At 30.0% G+C, this 17,779-nt stretch overlaps 1 protein-coding gene across 4 annotated transcripts in view; it reads left to right on the top strand.

The window, feature by feature from the left end:
* Positions 1-17,779, top strand: part of LOC107454899 (calcium/calmodulin-dependent protein kinase type II delta chain) — a 105,646-nt gene that overhangs the window by 45,009 nt on the left and 42,858 nt on the right. For all 4 annotated transcript variants that reach the window (XR_006225220.3, XM_043042918.3, XM_043042919.3 and 1 more), the window contains exons 4-7: positions 13,957-14,011; positions 14,137-14,202; positions 15,138-15,210; positions 16,171-16,273. Coding sequence is in view for 3 of the 4 variants with exons in the window: in XM_043042918.3 (XP_042898852.1) it covers positions 13,957-14,011; positions 14,137-14,202; positions 15,138-15,210; positions 16,171-16,273 (297 nt within the window). In the remaining variant the exon portion in view is untranslated. The remainder of the gene's footprint in view (positions 1-13,956; positions 14,012-14,136; positions 14,203-15,137; positions 15,211-16,170; positions 16,274-17,779) is intronic.

Raw genomic sequence — 17,779 nt, forward strand, 5'->3', positions numbered from 1 at the left:
AACTAAAACAATGTTTTACTCTTTAAAATTATTATGAGTCGTTTCAAAAAATATAAAGCAATGCAATACTTGTTCTACGTTCATTAAAGTTTGACAAATATGTTTTATATCCAAAAATAACAAAAAAAAAGGAAAATATATTGACTCCAAAACATTTTCATTTTGTATAGAAACTTTAATGAATATAACAACTTCCATCTCATAATATTACTAAATATCAGAATTACATTGGATTATTAAATTTTTCTTTTTTAATATTTTGAAATGTAAACGAGCGTCTCTTGTCTGAAAGCAAATTTTTATACCAGGAGAAGCTTCTTTCAACGTCTACTGATGTTATTGGTGCGTACTTGAAAAGGACTGTCACACTTACTGACAATTCTTCTTCAATTTGAAAAGATGTTGCTTCACCTGTTAATATCCTAGAAATTTTCTTCATTGTTTGGAAGCCAGTGTAATAATAAAAAATAATAAAAATTAGAAAAATTTAACAAAAAATTTAAAAAATGCTTTAAAATGCAAAATACGCCCCAAAATTTTAAAGAAAATGCCCTATAAATCTCAAAAAATGCTCTAAAGGACAAAAAATGTCCAAAAATGCAAATGTCATCAAAATCCGGGCCTTATTAATAACTGAACTTATCGTTTATTTAAAAGTAGCAAAAAGCGTTTATGAAAGTTTTATCACGAAGCCAAACTAGTCTCGTCTCTTATGTCCATGCATGGAATAGAATATATATTTTAATGCGAAAGAATTGAGTTTCATTAATTTGCCCCCTTAAATACTTTGATTTGAAAGTAAGTTTGTCATTTTACTGCGTTTTTATTAATTCGCTTTTGTGTCTATCAAGTTTTAATTTTGGAATCAACCCCAGTAAACAATTTACCTTGCCCCTCAGTTAGTCTCAAAATTGGGACAATATGGGTCCGCTATGACCGAGGGACGTCTAGATTTTTTAATATAATCCAATATCAAGCCAATATCTTATATAAAGCCAATATCTACCTATATATGGCCAACATAGGCTGAATGATGAATTTAAAATATCGGATGAATCTGACAACTCTATATAGGGTCAATATTGTTTGTGAAGTGACTAAAATATCGGGTGAATCCACCCATGTTGTATAGGGCCAATATTGGAAGAAGAAAAATAGTACGTGGAGTCCCTCCGCGCGGAAGAAGTTAAACTTCGCAACCTGCGACGTTAATTGTAGAAGAATCAGCAGTCGTAGAAGGATCTATTCAACGACTCTTTTTCCTGCTCAGCTCCCTTCCGTGCTCTGTAATCACGGTAATATTGTGCATTTTTCCCTCGTGAACCTCTTGAACCAGCCTCATCGTCTCTCCCTGGAAAATGCATTTGTATTAATAATGTATGTGAATGCGTCATAATGTAATTTCAGAAGGGAAAACCTAACAATCAATTGATATTCACAAGAGACGTTAAATCCGTCGCATTGTCCGTGGGATTGTTTTCACTCATTTTTTACAATTGTTATGCACTAAATTTGGAAATAAAAAATACTACCCTATTAAATTATATGTGTATCAAATCAAACTAAAAAAATATTGATAGGAAAACAATACTTTTATTATTTTTATGCTAGTGAGAACCAAAACAATATGGAAATGAATGAGGGGAAAACTGGATCCTACCACGTGATTTCCCGGCCAATAAAAATGTAGCGTTAAACGTTTAACGCAACCTTGTTGGAAGTCGCATAAGAAGTATAACTTCAAAAATGCTACCCCATTAAATTATATGTGTATCAAATCAAACTAAAAAAATATTGATGGAAAAACAATACTTTTATTATTTTTATGCTAGTGAGAACCAAAACAATATGGAAATGAATGAGGGAAAACTGAAACCTACCACGTGATTTCCCGGCCAATAAAAATGTAGCGTTAAACGTTTAACGCAACCTTGTTGGAAGTCGCATAAGAAGTATAACTTCAAAAATGCTACCCCATTAAATTATATGTGTATCAAATCAAACTAAAAAAATATTGATGGAAAAACAATATTTTTATTATTTTTATGCTAGTGAGAACCAAAACAATATGGAAATGAATGAGGGAAAACTGAAACCTACCACGTGATTTCCCGGCCAATAAAAATGTAGCGTTAAACGTTTAACGCAACCTTGTTGGAAGTCGCATAAGAAGTATAACTTCAAAAATGCTACCCCATTAAATTATATGTGTATCAAATCAAACTAAAAAAATATTGATGGAAAAACAATACTTTTATTATTTTTTATGCTAGTGAGAACCAAAACAATATGGAAATGAATGAGGGAAAACTGAAACCTACCACGTGATTTCCCGGCCAATAAAAATGTAGCGTTAAACGTTTAACGCAACCTTGTTGGAAGTCGCATAAGAAGTATAACTTCAAAAATGCTACCCCATTAAATTATATGTGTATCAAATCAAACTAAAAAAATATTGATGGAAAAACAATACTTTTATTATTTTTATGCTAGTGAGAACCAAAACAATATGGAAATGAATGAGGGAAAACTGAAACCTACCACGTGATTTCCCGGCCAATAAAAATGTAGCGTTAAACGTTTAACGCAACCTTGTTGGAAGTCGCATAAGAAGTATAACTTCAAAAATGCTACCCCATTAAATTATATGTGTATCAAATCAAACTAAAAAAATATTGATGGAAAAACAATACTTTTATTATTTTTATGCTAGTGAGAACCAAAACAATATGGAAATGAATGAGGGAAAACTGAAACCTACCACGTGATTTCCCGGCCAATAAAAATGTAGCGTTAAACGTTTAACGCAACCTTGTTGGAAGTCGCATAAGAAGTATAACTTCAAAAATGCTACCCCATTAAATTATATGTGTATCAAATCAAACTAAAAAAATATTGATGGAAAAACAATATTTTTATTATTTTTATGCTAGTGAGAACCAAAACAATATGGAAATGAATGAGGGAAAACTGAAACCTACCACGTGATTTCCCGGCCAATAAAAATGTAGCGTTAAACGTTTAACGCAACCTTGTTGGAAGTCGCATAAGAAGTATAACTTCAAAAATGCTACCCCATTAAATTATATGTGTATCAAATCAAACTAAAAAAATATTGATGGAAAAACAATACTTTTATTATTTTTATGCTAGTGAGAACCAAAACAATATGGAAATGAATGAGGGAAAACTGAAACCTACCACGTGATTTCCCGGCCAATAAAAATGTAGCGTTAAACGTTTAACGCAACCTTGTTGGAAGTCGCATAAGAAGTATAACTTCAAAAATGCTACCCCATTAAATTATATGTGTATCAAATCAAACTAAAAAAATATTGATGGAAAAACAATACTTTTATTATTTTTATGCTAGTGAGAACCAAAACAATATGGAAATGAATGAGGGAAAACTGAAACCTACCACGTGATTTCCCGGCCAATAAAAATGTAGCGTTAAACGTTTAACGCAACCTTGTTGGAAGTCGCATAAGAAGTATAACTTCAAAAATGCTACCCCATTAAATTATATGTGTATCAAATCAAACTAAAAAAATATTGATGGAAAAACAATATTTTTATTATTTTTATGCTAGTGAGAACCAAAACAATATGGAAATGAATGAGGGAAAACTGAAACCTACCACGTGATTTCCCGGCCAATAAAAATGTAGCGTTAAACGTTTAACGCAACCTTGTTGGAAGTCGCATAAGAAGTATAACTTCAAAAATGCTACCCCATTAAATTATATGTGTATCAAATCAAACTAAAAAAATATTGATGGAAAAACAATACTTTTATTATTTTTATGCTAGTGAGAACCAAAACAATATGGAAATGAATGAGGGAAAACTGAAACCTACCACGTGATTTCCCGGCCAATAAAAATGTAGCGTTAAACGTTTAACGCAACCTTGTTGGAAGTCGCATAAGAAGTATAACTTCAAAAATGCTACCCCATTAAATTATATGTGTATCAAATCAAACTAAAAAAATATTGATGGAAAAACAATATTTTTATTATTTTTATGCTAGTGAGAACCAAAACAATATGGAAATGAATGAGGGGAAAACTGAAACCTACCACGTGATTTCCCGGCCAATAAAAATGTAGCGTTAAACGTTTAACGCAACCTTGTTGGAAGTCGCATAAGAAGTATAACTTCAAAAATGCTACCCCATTAAATTATATGTGTATCAAATCAAACTAAAAAAATATTGATGGAAAAACAATATTTTTATTATTTTTATGCTAGTGAGAACCAAAACAATATGGAAATGAATGAGGGAAAACTGAAACCTACCACGTGATTTCCCGGCCAATAAAAATGTAGCGTTAAACGTTTAACGCAACCTTGTTGGAAGTCGCATAAGAAGTATAACTTCAAAAATGCTACCCCATTAAATTATATGTGTATCAAATCAAACTAAAAAAATATTGATGGAAAAACAATATTTTTATTATTTTTATGCTAGTGAGAACCAAAACAATATGGAAATGAATGAGGGAAAACTGAAACCTACCACGTGATTTCCCGGCCAATAAAAATGTAGCGTTAAACGTTTAACGCAACCTTGTTGGAAGTCGCATAAGAAGTATAACTTCAAAAATGCTACCCCATTAAATTATATGTGTATCAAATCAAACTAAAAAAATATTGATGGAAAAACAATATTTTTATTATTTTTATGCTAGTGAGAACCAAAACAATATGGAAATGAATGAGGGGAAAACTGAAACCTACCACGTGATTTCCCGGCCAATAAAAATGTAGCGTTAAACGTTTAACGCAACCTTGTTGGAAGTCGCATAAGAAGTATAACTTCAAAAATGCTACCCCATTAAATTATATGTGTATCAAATCAAACTAAAAAAATATTGATGGAAAAACAATACTTTTATTATTTTTATGCTAGTGAGAACCAAAACAATATGGAAATGAATGAGGGAAAACTGAAACCTACCACGTGATTTCCCGGCCAATAAAAATGTAGCGTTAAACGTTTAACGCAACCTTGTTGGAAGTCGCATAAGAAGTATAACTTCAAAAAGTAATGGCTCTTTGGATCCTTATTGAGCCGAGATTCGTGAATGTTGGTCCAATGCGGGCGCAAGTTATTTAGCTGCTGGGGAAAATTTCGACTACTTACTGTCTTTCTAGCTCTAGGGCTCATATTTTAATTGTAGCTAATGTATGTGTAATTACAATAAAAGTTTCAATCATTTCCTTATCACGGAATGTAAAATTTACCCACATTATTATTTATTCGTCAATTAAGATTTAGACTTTAATTCCGAGTGTTTAACCTTTAACTGAATCTCTGTTCTGGATGGCAATATAGAACAGATCAAAATTTCAGTCGCCGAGTTTAATCGTTTCCTGACTGCTACCATCAAGATTTATTATTGTCTCCTCATAGAATTTATCGCCAATCGATTGCCGACCACTTTTTGGCTAGCTAGAGTGCTCAAATTTCAACTAGTTCCTAAGTGGTACAAACGAAACTGGTCGCCTTTTTATCGCCGGTCGAATTTTTTCTTACTTTCTGACGTAAACTTAAAAGTAGAGAACTCAAAAGAAAATATAAATAAAATTAATTAAAACGAATAGAAGTAAAATTTTGAATTTTTTTCTAATTTTCTTTTGAATTCGTTTTGTAATCTTTTGTTTCTAAAATGAAAAACGAGGTATCAGTTACGTAAATAAATTTCCATCACCGCAGAAAATCCCTCCCTCGTGTTTCGTTTGTGATGCCGTTGTTCGTTTTATGATTGACGTAAATCAAAATTTCGCCGTTTTAATTCACTGAGGAACATAATTTTTACCGACTGGCCAGTGGACACCTGAAATGTCTCACATTTTCTGCAAATCAAAAAGTCTTTCCTCTTTGCCCTAAATGCCAACAAAACCAGGCATCACCTGAGCACATCTTGAACTGTTTAGGGCTGGACTGGAATGACATTCATTCCTCTCCCATTCTGGTTTCGGATTTTCTGAATGTCAACGGATTCATTGATCTGGTCTGACCCCGTCAGACCAGATGGGAATTAGCAACAACAACAACAACATAATTTTTAAATTTTTATTTAATTTTTTTTACTAATTTTATTTTATTACTGTTTTGTTCAGTGGAGAAAAATAAAAAGTTGATTTCTAGCTTATGAATTTTTTTCGCTATAACATGACAGATATAGCGTGGTAGAACAGAACTAACGGTATATTGATTGACTTTCTCTAAAATAAAACTTGTAAAAACAGTGAAATTTTTTATTAAAAGAAGATAACAATTGTAAACATTTTATGTATTTTAACATATCAAATACATCATATAGAAAACAGTGATATAAAATATAGATATTGCTTGAAATTCTATTTTATACTTCTTAAATTAAATGCTATATTTATAGCTTCTTTTTTTTTTTAAACTTATATCCATTGGGATTTTTTATAAACAAAAGTATTTCTTCATCTGGATAAAAGAAAAATAATTTAAATAATTATTGAAATTGCTGTTTGAAGGCTGGTAAACCGGTTGAGATTTATATTCATTTATCTTTATATTTGTACTAGATTCTTCATTAAAAAAGGAATTCAGTGAAATATTTTTGCAATAAAACTTGTCGGTCACGCGATTTTATGTTAACCAAACATACAATGATAATAATTTAATCGATCGAGTAAGTGATTAGACAAAATTAAAAAAAAATAATAATGAATGCTCTTATCTTTTCCGTTGATGAGGAATGAAAAAAAAAATATCAAGGAAACAACTGCTTCACACGCATTCGTTGGGGATACAGCTACAAAATGTAACTTAACAACTTCGTGCGAAATTAAAAAGCAGCGGGAATGCAATTTCGGTAAATGGATGTTGTACTCATTGTTTTAAAAGCTCAATAAAACATAGATACTGGTGCGTGAGGTATAGTGTTTTTACTGGATATGACTGATAGAGTGGTTTCAATTTCGTTTTTAATTAAGACGTTCATGATCGGTATCTTGTTTATTCAATCGATTTGTTGAATCAATATAATGTCTTTTTTTGTCCCTCTTTTTCTTAACTCTAGAAACAAAAAACTTGAATGACTTTTGATGTAATGTTTGGACTTCCTCCTACAAACATACAATCTGCTTCATGGTAGGAGGGGTTGATTATAAATGTACTTCGGAAATCAGAAACTAAAACGTATCCTTAAATTTTAAATATCTTCAAGGAATTATTAAATCGTTTTCGTATTTTAAAATATCGTCTGCACAAATAATTTGCATGCTAGAAAAAAATATCTTTTAGGTCAAGAGTTATTAAGGTGTTCCATTTTTGTGCACTACAGGGTAACAAAAAAATATAGGGATCATTTTTGAATGTTTTTATTTCCAAAATTTATTACATAAATTCAGCGATGCTTCTCAATATGTCGACCTCCGGCATAATAGATTTGTCTACAACTCTTCGGCCATGATTTTAAAGCCCGCAAAATGATTTCCTGGGGGATTTCCTTCACCTCTTCTCTAATATTTCTTTGAAGGCCTCTCAATGTTAAAATTCTTCGCTTATTCAGTTTGTTTTTCAGATGTCCCCATAGGAAATAGTCAAATGGTGCAGCATCAGGACTGTTTGGAATCCATTGTTCTGGTCTTAGGAATTGCACTTGCTGATCTGTTAGGAATTTCCGCGTGACCTTAGATGCATACGATGCGGCAGAGTCCTGATGGAACACAGCATCACCATTAGGGTACAATCTGCTGTAATCATTCTTAAGAAAGGGCTTTAATATCTTCTGTATGTAATATTCAGAGTTTATTTTGGCCCCAGGTTTCACAAACTGAGGTTTGATCACACCATCGGCGGATATGCCCTTCCAAACCATTACGCCTTTGGAATGAGGCACCGTGGTTGATGGTGTCAAGTCTCGCCTGTTCTGCCCACGGTTAAGATATTGAACTTTAGATTTAGCATTGGTATCAGATAAATAGATCCAAGCTTCTTCAGTTGTAATGAACTTTCGCCATCTGTCCTTACGGAGAAGCTTGTAGAGGGGCCATGAACGTTGCCTCCCAATCTGCACCGATCTCTCACTTAAATGATGACATATAGGTTTTTTATGGCATTTTTTCTTCAACTTTTGTTTTAGTTGATAGCTTACAACTTGCTGACTCACGTTAAGAGCTTTAGCCATGCTTGCCTGTGTTGGTGGATTCAGTTTTGATGTCATCTTATCAAGCTCTGCAAATCTGATTTCTTCAATTTGTTTGGCCGTTCACTTCCTTTTGGTTTTGCGATATTTCACATCGATCCGAGTTTCGAATTCTTGATGCGACTGATATGGCTGAGTGAAATCGCAATACCTTTCTTTTTAAAATGGGTTTGTATAATCCTGTGGCTCCATCGAAGTTCTAAAAATGCTTGTACTTGACCAATTAGCTTTTTGTCAAATTTCTTCAAAGGCATTTTTGTGATTTTATTAAATAGTATTGCAATTGAAAGTCTAATAGCAGAGCTTTAGATCAGTATGCTATATATGTAAAAAGGTTTTAAAACTTTAGTGGTAGATTACCACAAAAGTGATCCCTATACTTTTTTGTTACCCTGTAGTAGTTGGCATCCAGTATCTAAATTTAATTTATGTTTAATGTTGTCTCATTTTTTAGTTATGATTTAGTTGTAGTTATAAGGTTAATTACTGTTTTGTCCTTTAATAATTTTAAAAGGACATTTAACACATCTGCAAGGTGTTCTTAGACATTTTTTTCTTCTTCTAATGCAAAGCAAGTTTATTTTAGATGTAGCCCCTTGATGATATGCTTTATTTTTTTCAACAGCAAAAGCTTAATATTGTTAATTAGAAAATGATTGCCATTGGTACAATTGTATATTGTTTTACTTTAGAGTAATTATGTAGTTGTAATGGAAGTGAATTATGAAAGTGAATATGTAAATTAGTATATTTAAAAATAGACTAATAAAGACTAAAAGTTAATAAGAGTGACATTAAACTTTTAAAATGTAATATTCCATTAGTAATAAACACGTTTCAATTATACCTTTTTAGTTGTATTAATTTAAATAAAACTGCTTAATTCGATACTTATAAAATAGTTAGTATATATCTATAAAGACTGCTTTTGCCTGATAAACTTAGAACAATTTTTTTTCATTAATGTATTCTGATCTTAACTACTTTGCTTTTCATTGGATAAACTGATTTGGGATGTTTAGCTTGAATGAAATTAGATTAGTTTGTAATAATTAAATAGTAATCTATTATATATAATTCTCTTACGTGGCTCCCAAATTTTGGCTGTATTTCTTTTCCGCCGGTGGCAACGTTTGCTTTGTTTTGAAAACACCAAAGCATTCTGCTTTTTAATGATGTGTTTCTGATATAATATATATAATTCTCTTACGTGGCTCCCAAATTTTGGCTGAAGTACTTTGTACAACTAAATAAGATTCTTTTCACAACAGTTAAATATTTACTTTATTTTCTTCATTCATATAGAAAACAGTCGGCAAGGAATTCTGTTAGGTTAAAAAACATTTCGCTAAAAAAATAACGAATTCTAAAGGAAATAAAAATAAACAACTTAAAAAATAAAAATGCTGTTGCCAGCCATAGAATTTTTTGAAAGTTAACTTAGCAACATAAATCAAAATGACATAGAAGCGCAACTAGATCAAAATTATGATACCTGAGCGCTTGACGTAACAAATCCTTCAATTCTAAAAGTGTTGTATCGCCAAATGCCCAAATTAACAACTGTGTTCTTCAAGAAATTCTATAAAAAGTTTTAAATAAAAAACCTACTTTTACAACTGCTTCTTGAAGAACTTGGCTCATTGACTAAAAATATTTTTTTAATTTTACAGTACTAACTTTACTTCTACTTTCATTATTGCTATGACCCTCTTTCATTACATTTTACAACTTCATGCTAAATTTGAGGACTTTAAGTTGTTTTGTGGTTGAATACTGACATTTAGAAATGTGTACATAAAAAAAATAATATTTAGTGGTTAAGAGTTGCCTCAGAAAAATTTGAATTGTTGACATTGAACTTAACAATGGAAACGATCGTTTTTGTGAAAAATTGAATCGTATTGGTGACATCAAAACTAAAAATATTGTGTTTCAACTTAACAATACTACCTTAATTGATACTTTAGAATTGCCTCGGAGAAATTTGAATTGTTAGCAATGACCTAAACAAAAAGTTTTATTTTAATTAACAAATACTATATTATAATTTTAACTTTTTCTATGACTATACTCATTTTCTTACTCTTTTCTTTGTTTTTTATAAATTTTATTTTTTTGTGATAAAATAAAAAATTTATAGTTGTTCTGCTTCTCAACACTGATGAAAACACAAAATGATGGGCTTCATCAACAATCAAAAATATATACATTTATTTTACAAATTCCATATTATTAAGGTGGTGCCCTTCAGAGAATTAAAAATACAAAATTATCTTCATCAAAGTCGATGCTTTACATCCGGCGTTCAGTGGCAGACTACTATTTCATATTGTTTTACAACGCATGGCTTTAGCCCTCTGGTGGGAAAGACTTTAAAACAAAACTTACAACAGTTACTTTTCTCAACAACTGAAATTTAGAGTAGTGTGATTAAGAAAAATATGTGAACTGTTTGCAATTTCAAATTAATATTGAAATGTACAGGTTTAGAATTTTCTACAGTGAAAAGTTTTCGGAACTTCAGTATTCAAAAAAGTATACAAAAACTAGACGTTAAGAACGTATCCAATGAGCGAGCATTGGATTGCGAAGCAATCCGAAATGAACAGTGAAAGCAGTTCCGGGGGTTGGTGAGCGCCAGCGAGCAGGGGGCGAAGCCTCCTAGTTTTAAATATTTTTGTTAGAAACATTAACTAATTTTGCGATATTGATTTTAAGTAATAAACATAATTAATACATTTTATCTGATTACTTAGCTGGTAAAAGTTTAAAAAAATTTTAAAATATATAATTTAAATCAAATCTTTTTTTTTTTTTTTTCTTTAAACCAATTTTTAATGAAATACGTATTTATGTTTTTGTATTTTTATGAATGTCCGATTTGAATTGTGGACAATGTTTTATTCCCTTATAGATAATCCTCCTGTTTAGCTGTTAAAGTCACTAGTTTTTTTTTTTCTATTCTAAGACCCAAAATTTTACTCATTTTCTGCTAGAATGAATTTTAAAGAAAATAAATACTTTATATTTCCAATCACAGTTATAAAAAGTTGAGAACCAATGAATAGTTGAATAAGTGCAAGGGCTTGATTTCCAATTACCCAGGACGGTTCCCAGCAGATCACCGAAGTCAAGCATCGCTGACTGCGGTCAGTGTGCGGGTGGGTGAGCACTTGGATCAGTCTGCGTAGGGACTGAGGGTGTGCGGTATTGGTCCTCGTTAAACTGTTCTACCGTAAAGGGCTTGACTTCGCGTGCAGGTCGTCGGGCTACCGAAGCGGAGGGTGCCATCCATCTGCAGAGGATCAAAATTGTGATGGCATGTCTTCGGAATCCTCAGGGATGTTTCCCAGACCGTCGCCAATAGCCCATTGTGTAGCTCCAGTGTAACGTAAATGAACAAATCAATCAATCAAGCCAATTACCATAAATTACTAACAAAAACATTTTTATGATATAGCAGGAGGAGTATGCTTGTGAAAAGAAATTTTAATAAGGAGAAGTTTGAAATAAAATATACAGTGTTCTCCCTAAGCGTTTTTAGAAGGGTGGCCTGCCCTGCTTGCCCATTAATCCCATAAATGTGCCCTTTTTGTTTAAATGAGCTACCATCCCTTAAAAACACTGCGTTTTTATTCATATTCCATTTTGAAAAAATTTATTCACTGTTTAAATAATAATTTCCACCATGTAAAATTATCTGTTTTTATAGGTTTAATTCTGATTACTATTACAAATACTATTTACTAGGATATTAGGATTATTCTCAACTAGCTAAATTTTTATAAGTATCTCTTTTTTTCTGGGGGGGGGGGGTATCAATATATTTAAGTGATTTAAAAAAAAAATTCAATAAATACCTCTTTTTAAAATGTGCCTTTAAGTGTTCATTCTCTCATAATTTTCACTTTGAATTATCGAAAGAAGCTTTCAAGTTCTTTATCCATTAACTTTTTTTTATTTACTTTTTTGTGAAGAAAATTTATGCTCAGAGATTGTTTTTTAACATGCCTTTAATTATTTCATAAACTACAGTACAGAACCCGTTATCCGGAAATCAGAAAAACGGAAAACCAAAAAACCGGAACGAAATTCGATAAATTTTCCCGCAATTTTTTTTTTTTTTTTTTTTTTTTTTTTTTTTTTTAAATTTTTTTCTCATAGAAGGATTTTTAGTTTCTTTTTTAAAGATGTTTACCTTACCATCATTTTGGAAATAATCATTAGTGTATTACTTCATTGTTTTTTCTTCTTTTTAAGATTATTTCCAAATATTTTTTTTTAGTTGGGTTTAACAATAAGAAAAACGGCTTTTTGTAGCGATTCAGAAAACCGGAAAAATCAGTTATCCGGAATAGCGATGGTCCCGATCGTTCCGGATAATCGGTTCCTTACTGTACAAATATTTCTTTTATTTTGATAATGAGAGATAATTACTTTTTGAAATATACACTTAAAATAGTATAAGAGGGTGATTTGAAAATTGTTGAGGATAAAATCCAGTTATTACCGTATATTCCGGCGCATAACGCGCCCCGGCGTAAAACGCGCACCCGTAATTTCTAATTACTGTTTTTGAATTTTAAGATACATTCTTCGTACAACGCGCGCGAAAATTTGGATTGTACATGTGCAATATCTCGTCTTTCAAGATTGTAAATAAAAATTATTTTTCCCTATCTTTTGCAAAAATAAAAGAACTGAATTTGACATGTATGTGAGGGTAGAATTGAAAGAGCAATAATGTGATTCTGGATGGACAAAAATGGTGTTAAATTGTGGGTAAAAAACATCTGGCAAATCCGTCCTGGTTGCGTAAGAAAACCAGAAAGCCTTTTAGAGTGGGACATGTTTAGGTCCCACCTTACAGATAATACAAAAAAAATTTTTTTAATATAATACAAAAAAAATTTAATAATTTTAATTGATAGCGGAAGACGAATATAATGAACTATTTATGTAATAACGAAAATCAATGAAGTATATAGGTAAAGGTATGTTATTTCTTTAAAATAAAAGTATTTTTCTATATTTAAATTTTTTTAATCTAATTTTTTATATTCGGCGTATACCGCGCACACCGTAAATTCCAATTTTATTTTTTGCATTAAAAGTGCGCGTTATACGCCGGAATATACGGTACTTCATATTACACAGTTTGATAAATTTTTATGGTGTTCAGTCCATTCAAAACTCACTCTAAGTGTCCTTTTGTGAGGGGAAGTGCCCTTCCCCCTTTTTTTTCTTTTCTTTTTTTTTTTATTCCTAGGGAGAACTCTGTGTGCTTGTGTGTGTATATATATAAATTTGCAAATAGCATCAATTTATAAAAGTGGTAATTAGTTAGCTTTAAAACAATTCTTTAAAAAAATGAAATTTGCAGTAACAACATGGCAGAGTCTGAGATCAAAATTAGCATCCCACCTTGCTAATATTTCTGTTTGAATGGTCTGACATGCAGCACAAAACATTGTTTTAGACTTTTTCAATAATCTGTTTGAATAGCCAGTTCAGTTATCTGTTGTAGAATAGTTGTTCAGAGAATAAGCTGTCTGATATTTAAAAAAGAAGCAGCAAATCATTTTTCTGTCTCCTTCCTTTTTTGTTTCATTGATTGTTTAAATCCTCATTTTTGAGAAACTTGGCAGTTTTATATGGATGGCATATTACCAATTGTTGCTCCCAACAATCTTGTTCATTGTTAAATTTTATTGAACTTAAATTGTTAGTTATTGATAATGGTTGTTTGTATTTTCAGTGCGGTTACATGATAGCATACAAGAAGAAGGATATCATTACCTAATATTTGATTTGTAAGTTTTTTTCTTCTTTTTTTGGCCATTTCAATTTTATGATCTATCTTTACTTATTTTAAAAAATTGAAGTTTTTTTTTGTATTATTATTATTGCTCCCTAATTTTCTTTTCATTTCTTCTAGAGTTACTGGAGGAGAGTTGTTTGAAGATATTGTAGCTAGGGAATATTATAGTGAAGCTGATGCCAGGTTTGTTTTCGAGATTTTCCATCTTTGAAAATAAATATTCTCAAATTTTATTACATATTGTGAGAAAATGTTGAGCTATAGTTTAATAATTTATGTTTTGTCTTCATAACAAAATAGATTATTATTTCATATGTATTTGTGTAAAAAATCCTATATCCAAGTGAAAAACATTGGAAGAATTAAAGAAGTGCAAAAGATACTCTTTAGAATACTGCTTTTTAGCTTGAAATTATATCATGCCAAATTTTTTTCTGTCATATCAAAATAAAAGAAACTCATTATTACCATATGAAAATATTTTTTTGTTATGTGTATATATATATATATATATATACACACACACATATACACAACATACATATATATAAACTATTATTCCGACAGAATAAAAAAAAAGTAAATAACTGTGTATTAATCGAAATTATAAAATCATGTGCAAAACTGAGTCATATGCCAACATAAATAGGCTAAAACAATGCCATTTTTTTTATTAAGTATTTATTTTTAATTTAAGTATTTATTTATTTTTTATTTAAGTAGTAGTATTTTTTTGTTTAAGTATTATTTAATAAATTTGGGTGTTTCCTTTAAAGAGCGCAGTTACATTACTAATGAAATAAAATGATTATAAAATTTTCATTTCTTTCTCTATGGACTTTGATCCATTGAAGATATAAATTATCATAATAGGGAATTTTTCAATTTTTTTTCACATTTTTATTTTCCAATTTCATTTCTTTCTTTTGTTTAATATTTATATAGTAATTTCTTAATTATGTAAATTTGTTAAATTCTACTTGAAAAAAAATTAATGATTTGATTTTGTAAAGAAAAAATTATAGTGCTTGAAAAACATAAATTATTTTCAAAATTATTGGAACGAAATCCTAAATTAACATTATTGCTTCTAAAACTAATTTTCTCCCTCAATATAGTCATTGTATTCAACAAATTCTTGAAAGTGTACACCACTGTCATGTAAATAGTATTGTGCATAGAGACCTCAAGGTAAGTGCATTTTAAATATTAAGTCAATGTGCTTTATTAATTTTCATGTTTAACTTATAGTGAATATTTTTTTTTTAAATTAATCTTTAAACATTAAGGATTATTGTAGTTTTCATGTAAATTTAGAAGCATTTAATTTTGACATAAATTATTAAATATATTTTTCATTTATATTAAATGTTTTTTTTTTTTTTTTAAATACCATGTTTCAAAAGTGATAACATTAAGACAAATTTTTCTATTGTATTGTTAATTGAAATTTATTCTCTTAAAATTTAAAAATATAAATCTTTTTTTTTTTTCCTTGAAAGAACACTGAGTTTTTATGACCTCTTTTTTAAATAATGAACACCATAGTTTATTAATCTATAGAATTCTTTTGCAAACCTAAAATAAATAAATAGTTAACTATTTATATTGAGAATTTAAAGTTTTACTTAATGTAACTTCAAGTTAAGGCTATTCGCTGATGTTTCTTTTACTTACAATTTTTTATGAAAAATATTAAATTAAGGTTCGAAATTTTGGCATACTTTTTTGCTACAAAATATGTTAGTGATGCCATAAAAAACTTGAAGCTTGCATAATATTAACATGACAGAAAGAAATAAACTTATTTAACACTAGAAAGACTGAAATACCTATATTGCCCAAAAGCAGTTAAAATGACTAGATTGTGCAAGAATAGCTAATGTCTAAAGAAATTTGTTTAAAATTAATTTTTAATATATTTTATATTATTTACAATTCTATAACAAACTATTAGTAAATATTAACAATAAAAAACAAATTGTATGTTGTACAAAAAGTCACAAAATTCTAAGAAATTGTGTCATCATTGTTTTTCGAATTGAAATTAAAAAGCAGTCAAAATGACTTCCTTAGGCAGTCTAGTGTTAAATATCGCTGAATGTGTATTAGTTACTTTAAAAAGTGTCTGATTGAACTCTTACTTTAAAGCCTGAAAACTTACTATTAGCAAGTAAAAGCAAAGGTGCTGCTGTCAAGCTTGCTGACTTTGGCCTGGCTATCGAAGTCCAGGGAGAACAACAAGCTTGGTATGGTATGTACACGTTTTTTTCATGCTTTTAGAAATCGTGAATCATATTGTTTTATCTGTGTATTGTTAGTTCTTTTTTTATTGCATTGTTTTTTGAGTTTGACAAGTTTTCTAAATTGAATGACAAATTTATATATTTAAGAACGTATAAAAACAAACGTATTATTTTCTAAGAAATGTAATTAGCTAAAATTCCATGTTTATTTATTCAAAACTCTATCATATCCTTTAATATTTTTTGTCCTCTTACAATAAAGAAATAAGTTCAATATTTTTTATAGCATTTGCAATATTGAAATAATTTTTATACAATATAGTAAGCAGTGAAAATGTTTGTAATAGACGTTTTTAGTTGCACTTTCAGTTACATACTTACTTTAAATATCTATTTGAATACAGTGTGATTTAAAAAATGCTAATGTAAATTTTCATTACTTTTTTTTAAACCTTTTTTTAAATTTCAATGTTTTTTAATTCAACCATTGAGAGTAAGTGGATGAGTAGTTAAATCAATTTTTAGTGCTATTCATCCGTATTTTGTACTTATTTACTTCCCATTACAAATCTCTCCAAACATTTCTCTCTAACATTCCTCTTCAAACATTCTTCTCTAACATTTCTCTCCAAAGCTGTCTTGTTTGCCTTCATTTTCCAATTTTCTTGTTTCCACATTCTTTTTAACCTCATCTATTTGTTTCATGCGCACTTTTTTTTGTAAAATATCTGAGTGCAGTTCGAACATAGACGTCATTTTTTTCTGAAAACTAAGTAACACATCCACCATATAAATTCAAGCTACTTGTTATAGTGCTTTACTAACTTAGAAACTCCTTCTGCGTAAAACTTACTCAATTGCACACACATAAAAAACTTCCTTAGTTTATACTAAGTATCTCTAACTAATACTTTTTTAATAATTGTGGACAATTCATATTTATTTTTTTTTTAAAGTTGTTTGAAAAAAATCTATATTTATTTATTTAAATATAGTTTATTCAATGTAAAATTTAATGTGTGTCTTGCCATGAATAAGCCTATTACAATAACTTACAGAAAATGTTATGAAAACGTTCAATAGATTGTACATCACTGTTCATGTGTTGTCCTAGTTACTTGTTGCAGAAAAATGTTTGTAAATTACATCCTCTGACAGTGATGGGGATAATAAAACAACCTTTGCCTTATGCATCTGGAAACATAGGATGCCTGAGAAATCGCTATTTACTGAAAATGTTTTTCATGCATGCCTGTTCAACACTAAATTGTCACTGAAAAAACCCAAATAGTATTCTAATCATTATCAATAAAACATTATTAAAAGTGAACTGTGGCCCTGACTAGAGCGTGAAGGTTTTAAATAAAAAGCTTAAGGCCAAATATTTTATTAATATCAAATAGCACACTGACAAACATAAATTTGAATAATTACTAGAAGGAGGGGAGGAAAGAAAAGCCCTCTCTGTCCGAAGTCTGAGCATCTACTGCCAATTCAGATGGCGCTGTGGTTGA

The sequence above is a fragment of the Parasteatoda tepidariorum genome, chromosome 7, assembly GCF_982258835.1.
Source record: "Parasteatoda tepidariorum strain Cologne lab strain chromosome 7, Ptep-v5.0, whole genome shotgun sequence".
NCBI lineage: Eukaryota > Metazoa > Arthropoda > Arachnida > Araneae > Theridiidae > Parasteatoda > Parasteatoda tepidariorum.